Source organism: Dreissena polymorpha, chromosome 4, assembly GCF_020536995.1.
Source record: "Dreissena polymorpha isolate Duluth1 chromosome 4, UMN_Dpol_1.0, whole genome shotgun sequence".
In the NCBI taxonomy this organism is placed as follows: Eukaryota; Metazoa; Mollusca; class Bivalvia; order Myida; family Dreissenidae; genus Dreissena; species Dreissena polymorpha.
Window position 1 is genome coordinate 45560441 of NC_068358.1, and position 11644 is coordinate 45572084.

General features: G+C 34.7%; 1 protein-coding gene across 4 annotated transcripts in view; it reads left to right on the plus strand.

Annotated features, from left to right (window-relative positions):
* Nucleotides 1–1152: 1152 nt before the first annotated feature.
* The window catches only part of LOC127878115 (uncharacterized), a 28287-nt gene continuing 17795 nt past the window's right edge, over nucleotides 1153–11644 (plus strand). For all 4 annotated transcript variants that reach the window (XM_052424535.1, XM_052424536.1, XM_052424538.1 and 1 more), the window contains exons 1-4: nucleotides 1153–1299; nucleotides 1827–2019; nucleotides 5105–5158; nucleotides 5404–5457. In XM_052424535.1, the coding sequence (XP_052280495.1) occupies nucleotides 1838–2019; nucleotides 5105–5158; nucleotides 5404–5457 (290 nt within the window). In that variant the 5' untranslated portion in view covers nucleotides 1153–1299; nucleotides 1827–1837. The remainder of the gene's footprint in view (nucleotides 1300–1826; nucleotides 2020–5104; nucleotides 5159–5403; nucleotides 5458–11644) is intronic.

The following is an 11644-nucleotide window of genomic DNA, read 5'->3' on the forward strand; positions in this document are numbered from 1 at the left end:
TGTTAAGCGTAATGAGATGAGATGGCCCCTACATACCATAAGCTTACATTTCTCTCCAGTACCAAAATCCAACGCATTTCATTGCTTGGACTTGATCACCGATAGTCTTTCATGCACACGTTTAAAGCCACATACATACTCAAAATATACGAATATTTCGTAACATAAAAATGGGTTCGTTAAAGTAAGTTAAACCATACAAAATCAGTGTTCTTTGTAGCAATAGCCAAAGATTTCGCATTCGCTCGTAAATATTCGGATATCTTCGCGGGAAATTCACATGGAATATATTGTTACACAAAAAATTAAAACGAGCATTTTGTGTTTCGTTATATGTATGTAACCAGACCACATAGCTACAGCGTTGAAATTTTGGTTATTGCTATAAAAACACTGATGTTCATGGGTTAACTTTATTTTACGAAATATTCGTTGATTTTGAGTATTTATTTGGCTTTAAATGAAATTCCGTCCATAAATGTAGCGTTTATCGTTTGTCCACACTAGTTCTAACAGTTTTAATTTTCCACAGTGCAAAGGCGATCTGGGTGCTTGAAGTGTGTTCCATGAGAATTTCACCAATCACATTTGTTTGCGTAGTCTGTAAAGTGTATTCTGATTTCAGAATCTCACGACAAATACTGTCGCCAAAGCCAGTCCACCGTGACAGCAAAAGAACGGAGGTTTCGATACTGTTACACAAATAACGGATATTGCCCTGAAATATTTGTTGGTGGTGCACAATGAAACATGTAGATACATATGGGCTGTATGAAATATAAAAAAACATGTTGCGAGGCTTGAAACCGAACCCTTAAAACACTCTTGTTCATATTAAGCATACACGCCAATATGGAAAGTACATAAACACGCAGGGCTGAGAAATACAACTATACTTTTATGCACGCTGAATGAACAGCAATCTACACAGCCATACGGATTATATGAAGAATATAAGACAATGTGCTTAAATCCAGTTTAACAAGCATTCCTTATACGAAGGGGGCGAACTCAAGAACAATTTTAAACCTCTTATCGCGGTTACTTACCCTTCTTTTATTACGCTATTTACTCAATACATCCCATTACTGATACAGCATGACAAAAAGTGCGAATCAATTCAAGCGTTTATGAGACGTAACTAAGGAAGTTTAAAGGTTGTTTATATCAACCCGTGTTAATAACGGGATCGGAAAACGAAACTTAAAGAACATTTATATCGGTTTGTGTTGCAATAATTGGTTAAAATATATACCTGGGGCTGACACTGTTCCTAAATTAAAGAGAAATTCACAAGCAGTAAGACTTTCATTATTATATCGTTTTGATCTAATACGTTTAATTCCTTGAAATAATGAATGAAGTGTTGTAGGTTTACAATAAAATGGCTGAATACTTACTGAAAATTTACATTGAATATGTGTGCGAAATCTAAAGTGGTCTCCATAATCTGCTCAGAGATATTATGTTTCTATTTAAATTCCCCAGTGTATGTATAATGTTATGTAAATACATCTTGAGAGCGATGACACTTCTGTAACATATCAAGGTGTATCACATAAACTGAGTATTTTCAGAATTATGACGTCCAAATGTAAATATCGAAATTGTATCACTGTTTTCATCTATTTGCAGAATGTTCAAGATTTCATGGTTTACTTTAATCACTTTCTATTTCATAACATCTTGTTTTCGTGGATTTGTAACTTTTTATTTTCGTCATTTTGCAAATCTGTGACTTTCCAGAAGTTTTTGCAAAGTAGGCATTTGATACAAAAATATAACTCATTAAACCATACGGTCAACATGTTTGCCAATTATTACAGAGACTATTCGAATGGATACCCCTGATCAAGTACCAGGTAGAAAAAAAATTAGTACAAGGCTAGTTCCAACCCCTGATCAAGTACAAGGAAGAAAAGAAAGCAAATTTAAAGCTCAGATGGATGAAAAAGAAAATGACCGACAAATCAAGGCGCTGAAAGACCGGGTCGAGGTCTTGGAGAATCAACTTAAATCGTACGGTTTTAAACAATTTTCATAACATTAATTGCAAATTGAACTTTTTTTCTTTCGTGTTAAGTCCATTGAATATTTCTTACTTAGAATACAATTTCTCCTGTGAATATAATTGATTGTTTGTTGAAAATAATCAATTGCCAAGTCATTTTAATATGGATTCTGACATACAGTACCAGTACCAGTATTTGTCTATTGCGGCTAATAGCTTGACAGTAATTATGGTACCAGTCGAACGTAGAGATAAGAATAAAAAACATTCCCACTTAAATAGTTAAGTAAAAAAACCTTTAACGTGTGAGGTGTTTGTGTATAGTTTCAAAGTGTCAACGTTAATTGGCAATCCGACATTCTGCCTTTGGCCAAGTACGTATATACGAAAGAAATATGGCAAAGACAGGATTTCAACAATAATACAAATAAAAGATCAGCAAATAACACAATAACAACAAAAATATGTGTGACTATTAAATACAATAATGTTTGTTAGCATATAAGTATACAACAGCTAGACTAATTAAAATTTCGCCTCTGAGTTTGCACGCTTCGACCAAATAGTTTGAAATGTTTTTGAGAATCAGATTAAATACATAAGTAGAAGGCTTCATTGATATGTTTTTACTTATGGTCATGGCGTTCGGATGTTATATTTTATACGTTTATCGTTATATAATGGGCAACACAGTTAAAAGTGATACTCAGATGCACATACATTTGGTTAAAGAGTTAACACTTGGGTTCTACTCGGGGCAATCTAATATATCTACCAACTTATATTTTAGGATAATAGGAACTTAATCGAAATTGGCTCATTTGGATTCTTAATAACTTTTCATTCGATATGTAATCCAGGTATCTTTCATATTCGAAGCGTTTTTAAAATGTAAATTAGAGTTCCCTTTTGGACTGTGAAGCTAAAGTATCGCTCCACTCTTGAAAAAATGTCTTTAATTAGTTGGTTTACAATGTAAGATATGTCGAACGTGAAATCAGTTGCATAAAGCATATAATCCAAGTCAATGTTGTCTAAAGTTAACTTCAAAGCATGACACCATAGATTATTTTTCGTACAATTGAAATTTGTTAAAACATTAATCTGTTCTATAAAAACTTGGTAAAATAAAGATTTTTGGTTATTTACAACTTTCATCCAATAACGCAAAGCTCTAATTTATATATCTCACCTCCTACAAAAATGACCTAATCCGATTGGCTTAGAGCGGTCACGTGCCCATTGAGTATTTTCCATACACCCCGAGTAATTTCCATACCCACCGAGTAATCGAGTAGTCGGTTGAGATATAATCGTTACACCGTTAGTAACCGACTGTGTATGGGATATACACTCTCAGTAATTTCATACCATACGAGGGCTTATTTGGTATGAAATTACTGAGGGTGTATAACCCATACACAGTCAGTTACTAACGGTGTACCGGTAACTTAACACCGTTAGTAACTGACAGCGTATGGGATATACACCCTCAGTAATTTCATGCTCTCGTATGGTATGATATTACTGAGGGTGTATATCCGATACACTGTCAGTTACTAACGGTGTAACTAATAATACAATTACTTGAGGGAATCAACCAAAATTAACTAAAAAAGAATAGTTAGAAGTATTGTTTTAGACGAAGAATATTTTTACAAAATTTGTAGTTTAATGTATCACTATCATGGTCATCTTAAGTTCACCAGACTTCGAAACCATACAGTATGGTGCTACTAACGAATCGAATAGAGCTAGTTTGGTTTTGCCACCTAACTTTACACGACCAAAAATAGACATAAGATGATTATATGTTCATTTAATATTTAATCAGTATTAAACATATTTCCGGTGTAAGGACACTTTATACACAGACATACTAAACTGTCGACAATTTCAAGGCACTATTCGTTTAATTGACCACGTGTAGTTGAACCTGCTTTTCCATTTTTCAAATATGTATTTTTTCGTTTAATTGACATTTATTTAAAGACCCCATTTAGAAGAGTGAAGGTAGACATTGCTAAGTTGGTTCTGAAGGCTTACTGGGTTAGAAGTAAATAATACAATATCATCAGGAAATAACAGCATAAAAACAGATAGAAAATGCAAATAATCATTTGCAAATTTTGAACATTTAATATACAATCTTTAAAATCATTTGTAAACAAAATCTAATCTTGTTAGCGTCACAAGAATAACGTTTATAAATTATTTTACGTTCATATAAATCGTTTTTCTATATTTAATATTCTTCGTTGAACCACAATAATTTCTTCACATTAATTTTAGCGCTGATTACCGTCTGCGTGTACAGTTTTACCGTTAAGCTGAAAGGAAATATGAAAAATAGTATTCGACAAAGCATCTATACAGTCAATACTGTCAATCGTCCGATAGCATTTTATGTGTTATTCCATCGAAAATGTATCCTTAATCTTCTGAAGTATGTTTTAAAAACTCTATTATTATATTGTTTGCAATCTATCTTTATAAAAGCTGTGCCCTTGATTTGTTGATGTACATTTATCACAGAGTAAAGTAAATTCAATCGGGCTGTGATCAGACAATTCAGTCAAATCAAGTGCATGCATAGTGCTTATACTCGTGTGCACATTGTAGTTAACGATCACATAGTCAACAGTACTTGCACCGACAGAGTTTCTAGTAAAGTCATAAACATATTTGTTAACCAACGTCCTAAGAGACAATGGCGGTAATTGTCATCTGTGCGTCGATGTAGCTTAAAACGTTTATGAATATTCTAATCGCATATAAACCCTACTGAAAAATTAACTAACAGTTTAAAACCGATATAAAATACGAAATGTTTTATACTCTCACTCAGTGAAGACATTTGCGATCCGATATTTTCACTGAAATTGATTTATTTTCACTAACAAAATTCCATATTCCACTGAAAAGCTTACATGTATATTAAAATTGCATCATGAGACTTAGTGTACATTGTGTTTCGTTTAGAACAAGATACATAGATCAATAAACTGTGCTGTGTTAAATAAGCACTAGTGAGTAAAAACCACACATTTCAAATGTAAAGTATGCAAATGATTTTTAAATTATGTTTTCCAGGCGTTCTTCTTCTGATGCAGATTCTGTGAAATGTGCAACATTAGAAAAAGCATTGTAAGTATGCGTGAGTTTTTGTTCAAAGAAATTAATTAATAGTAACAAACATTTATTTAAAAGTAAAAAATATGGCATAAAATGGAATGCATAACTTTAGTCTTGCCACATCCAAAGTAGAATTAAAATTTAGATATGAAATATCAGACATTATATACTAAAATAAATGAATTATTGTGAAACCTTGCATTATGTTTTTCATATTATGTTTTTATCAATAAACTTGACACAAAGTTTGCTTTCAGGTACCATAGCACACAGTACATTGATCGACTTACGGCTGAACTAGAAACCGTTAAGTATGTTTTGATTACTAGTACATTTAAAGCGTAACTTTACAGCATGCTACGGATAAAAAGAAAAATGTTTTCAAATGTTTATTTATTTATTTAACATACGCTAATATATTTTATTTAGAAAATAAAATAAAATAATTGTATTGCCAACGTTGATAGGACTTAGAATGTGAATGCACTTAAAATATATTTATAAGTATATTTGATTGACAATGTCGATGTTTAAAAGGTAAAAGCTGTGCAAAAAATTTAAAGATACCACTTCCGGAGCAATAGGGCTGTATTCGTAAAATCAAGCACATTATTAAAACAGCATCCTGATACTAGCAACTGTTAATATCAATTTACCACACTTTGAATTAAAACAATTCGTATTAAATGAATTTTATGCTTGAAAAGTTATAACACGGCCATTAATCACGCGCTCCACCTCTTTTTTGAGACGCATTAATTGTCATTGAGGTCGTATAGTGTTTTCAAGAGAAGCAATACTAAAACACCAAAATGGTAGTGAAATTAATTTTAAAAACGACGCATTTCATTCATAGAATAACAATAGTGATGCATAGTGCTTTTACATAAGCGTATGCCTATATCGCTTCGAAGAACTAACGAACACGCTGCATCAAACTTGCGTCAGACGTGCGAAAACCTTGGAGTGTATGACATCGCACAAATAACGTACGAAGGAATGTTTTCCGGCATGCGTCTGGCGTACACAACACTTTCGTCAAACGCATCACTCGCAGATCAATTTAAGAAGTTTTGAAAATAAACAAACGTGCGTTGACTCAAGTTGATCGCGCTGCCTCACGGTGCCCGTGCATACTGCTAAAATTGTAAGCGTTGGGTTGCGTTCTCAAAATATTGCATCTGGTCTGCGGACTGACGCAGAATGATGTGGCATATGCCCAACCGGCATTTTTTACTGTCTTCAACTGTTTAAGTTTTATAATTGTATCAAACATACCATTAAATATGTCTGGAGCTAATTTATAAATATATAACTCTTAACACAAACTCGTGACTCAATACTACCCATATACCACCGGCGGAACAAGAATTATGCTTTGTCAAAATGCGCATAGTATTTTTCGATAAATAAAACTATATACTAAAATTCAATAAGTAAATTAGTATTTACATAATAATCGTAACGTATGAAATCGGTACAGAATAAAATGTTTGCAAAATATTTGTTTAAAATGTTCACAGTCGTTCTTCTGATGATTCTGTGAAAATAGAAATGGACAAATAAGTCTTATAAATAAGTATAGGCAAGCAACGAGAATGTCATTATGTGCATGGCTTACATGATAGGTCTTACGCAAGTAGTAATACCCAAACCTTAATTTTGTTAATTTTTTTAAGCATTTTATGGAATAAACAAATCGTATTTTCTTTCTAAACGTTTATACTAAAAATGAAAAAGTCGATGTGCTTGAAATAACTACAAAACACGACGACGTTTAGATATGATACTACTATCAATGTTAGCAAATATCAAAACAAGAGCACCAATAAACTACTCATGTCTGTGTGACTGTGAGCGGAATCGTGCGACAGGACGGAGAGGATACCCTTACGAAGGCAAACGACATCATAAAGGCCCTAGGTAACGACGTCTTAACCAGTGAGCAAATCACGGGAGCAACACGTTTACGGTCGTACATTCATGACCGCCCACCCCTGATAAAGATCAGCTTCGGGAATGTTGAAGAAAAGATACTCGTGTTACGCAACAAGAATTTTACTTAAAGCAAAGGCTCCGTACAAGAATGTCTACATTAAAAGCAGTAAGTCTCATGCTGAACGGTTGATCGAACTTAATGCACGTACCCTACTTAATCAACTACCGCAAGGAAATGATTTCCCAGTAGACGCTAACGGTCGCATTCGCCCACGAGAAAATGCAGATCGCCAGGATCAGCAACAGCGACAGCCCGAGACAGAACCCCGGCGCCAGCGACAGGATCAACACTAGGATCCCTCCCAGCCCGTGGGGTCCATAATATTAGCACATCTTAACGTATGCGGATGGACCCAGAGTAATAGTGCACTACGGGAAATATCATACGAGCGATAGACGCTGATATAACATCTAACTGTGAAACCCACTTAAGTGATCAAAATGTGATAAAAATCAACGATTATATATGGTTTGGTTATAACAGTGCTGATATCCATATGAATGCTCCAAAGGCTTCCGGTGGAGTTGGCTTACTTGTAAAATCAAAACTGTGCGACTTTAATGATATCCATATTGTTGAAAAGTCTTTTGATGGTATTCTATGTGTAAAATTCTGTCACAAAATTACAGGTTCGGATTTTATTGTATTTACGTGTTGTTTGCCTCCAGAAAACTCAAACAGAGGCCGTGATGCTCAATCTTTTTATGCTCATTTACTCGCACAAATATATAGTCTCAGTAATTGTGATGCTATGTTCATTGCCGCTGATTTTAATGCTAGAATTGGAAACTAGTCAGATATTTTGTATGAATGTGATATGATACTTACACGCATCATTATTGATAAGTCTATTAACCAGCATGGTCATGAATTAATTGACTTTTTGAATAAAGCTAAATTTTGTTGTTTAAATGGTAGACTTAATACCGAACTTGATAATTTCACATCGACATCCAGGAAAGGAAAGGCGGTGGTTGATTATATTTGTGTTCCACATGATATATATATGACTCTTGCAAAGCATTTAAAGTGCTGACTATGCAATCAGTGGTTGATTTATTTCAATTGCACGGGTTAATCGGCGATGGGTCACGGCTCCCTGATCATTCTGTTTTGATAACGGAATATGCGACGGGCTATAATGATTATCGACCAACGACAGAGACGACCCCCATCAAGGACCTGAGCAAAATACCTTCTGATTTTATGACCGGTGACTTATCTCGGCGAGCGATTGCAAACTTAATAACAACTATAGAAGCCACTAGAGAAAATAAGACAAGTGTAGACTCTATCTATTGTGATCTGTGTTCGATTATCACAACAGAAATGCGCGCGAAACTGCCAGTTATAGGCTCTACGAAAAATACGCAAAAGCGTTCTAAACACAAACACAACATATTGGGATGACGCTCTTCAAAATCTATGGAATGCGATGAGCGACAAAGAAAATGCATTGTTTAAGTGCAAGGAGGGACGTAGCACGAAAACGAGACTGAGTGTCGAATATATACTAGCGAGAAATAACTTCGATAAGTTGCTAAAAAAAGTGAACGCTCATATAAACGTGCATTTGCATTTGAAATAGAAGATATGTCAACATCAAACCCGAATGAATTTTGGCGGAAAATAAAAAAGTTAGGACCGCGGAATTCAAAGACGATTCCTATTGAAATTGTAAATGAGAGTGGGTCAACTGTGTGAGACGAAAACTTGGTCTTTGAAAAGTGGAAAAGGGACTTTCATTATTTGTATAACTGTGATGACACTTCTGATTTCGATAAAATTGTGTATGACCGTGCAAGAGCACATAAACTGCTAATTGAAATAATAATATGGAGGACCATTTATACGAGCCAAACCCTGTATTGAACTCCATTATTACGCTCGAGGAAATAACCGTTATCGTTAAAAAAAGCAAAAACCGGATCGGCGGTGGGATTTGACGAAATACCGTACGATGTGATGAAAAACCCACTAATTCACCAGGCCCTTCAACATTTATTTCAATTGATTTTTGATACAAGTATTATACCGAGCGTGTGGCGGAAAGCTATTATGTGCCCTATCTTTAAAGACTCTACTACAGACCCTCGAATCCCAATGAACTATCGTGGATTAAGCTTGCTATCGTGCGTTAGTTAACTGTATACGTCGTTTATGAACATGAGACTAACATCATACCTTGAACAAAATGACATGCTTGCTGATGAGCAAAACGGCTTCCGTAAAAAACGGTCATGTGAGGATCATGTGTTTACGTTGATCAGTATAATAAAGAACAATAAACAAGTGTTCACAGCCTATATAGATCTTCGCCGTTGTTTTGATTACATAGATCGGGATATGTTACTTTATAAACTTCTTTTAAATAAAATCGACGGAAAGCTATACAACTCTATAAAGAATACATACTCAAGCACCGTATCAACTATACGCATCAACAATAAACTTACCGACTGGTTTGATTGTGCAACTGGCGTAAAACAAGGCTGCAACCTGTCGCCAACCTTGTTTGCAATTTTCGCGAACGACCTTGTGAAAGAGGTAAATGACCTTGACATTGGTATGAAGGTTGAAGAACTTAAACTGTAAATTCTGATGTATGCAGATGATATAGTGCTGATGAGCGACTCGGAAGAAAAACTTCAAACTATGCTTGACACAGTGCATAATTGGTGTAAGCGTTGGAGAGTGTTAATAAACAGCAACAAATCCAAATGCATGCATTTTTGTCAAGGTAGAACACAAACAACTACGTTTACCTTCAAAATAGGAGACACGAGAAAAATGACTACAGTATACCCATAACTGTGACACCTTAGGTAAAGCAGCTGGACGCGCATTAGGTGGAATTATTAATAAAGTGAATCTTCTCAAGGACTTGGGTTTTAAAACGTTTGATAAACTATACAGCTCTTGTGTCATACCGATAATGGATTTCTGCTCTTCAGTTTGGGGATATTAACAGTATCAACCAATTGACAACGTCCAACACAAAGCCATGCGGTATTTTCACGGCGTTCACCGTTTCACGCCAGTTCTCGGAATGATCGGAGACACCGGATGGATTCCAAGTGTATTCCGACGCTGGCTTTCCATGCTACGGTACTGGAACAAGCTCGTACAAATGGACGATCACAGAATCACCAAGAAAATGTTTATTGCTGACTATAATAGTCACACGGAAAATATTAACTGGGCAAAAGACTTGAAAATAGTACTCAGTACGATCGGTCTCGCAAACAATTTCGAAAATAAAACAGTGGTAAATCTCTCACAAGCAAAAGATCAGACTCATCTTTATTATGCCATCAAATGGAGCCAGGATATTCAGCATGTTCCTAAATGAAGGACTTACCGACTTTATAAGAGCACATTCAAGACAGAGGAATACATTGAACTTAACTTAATAAAGAATGAACGATCAACGTTGTGCCAATTAAGAATGGGTATACTGCCATTACGAGTTGAAACTGGACGATTTGTAGGAGAACCTTTAGAACAGAGGACTTGTAGATTGTGCCACGCTGATAGTATCGAAGATGAAGTACACTTTTTGTTTGAATGTGATACTTACAATGATTTACGGCACATACACTTGGCAGATATATCACCTGAGCTGACGAACCACAATTCTATTGGTAAACTTAATATACTTATGTCTTTATGTCCGCGAAAACTGGCTAAATTTATTGTAAAAGCATATTTTAAATGACGAACTGTAATCTATGCATAGTCCGTCATGAGTATACCATCGACATTAATTACTGTACACAATCTTTCTTTCATATTCATATTCGTTATTTATTATTCATATGCACCAGTATATGTGGTGCTATTGTACATATGTTGAAATATTCTTACTTACTATGCTGTTTTGGTGACTCATAGGCCCATCGGGTCTGGTGCAAAACAAATTTGTATATATATATATATTAATATGATGTTTTGTTTTATTGCACATGTCACGATAATAAACAACTTACTTACTTACTTACTTACTTAATTACTCATGAATGTTTATCGATATTATTTCCGTCAATCCACTATTCACACATCTTGCTTTAAGGGACAAGAGGGCACACGATATTGTTCGACTTTAAGAGACCGTTAAGTATGGCCAGATTTAAGTCCGTTTTATTGATTCTCACTATAAGCTTAACAATTATTAAAAAATATAACATGACGAGTAGCTTGAAAACTACTACTACTACTACTACTACTACTACTTCTACTACTAGTATAACATGACGAGTAGCTTGAAAAGATACAACACAAAGACCGAAAGTTAATCTACGTCCGTTCGGTTGTAGTATTTTTCAGAATTTGAAACAAAAAATTACACATGTATCATCAAATAGTAACCGACTGGACACCGAATATAGAGTGACGCATAATACAAGTGTAATTATATATACAATGTTATATTTTACGCATTCTTAATAATTATATGTAGTGAATATGGTTAACATCATGAAAATCAGTCATAATGCTAA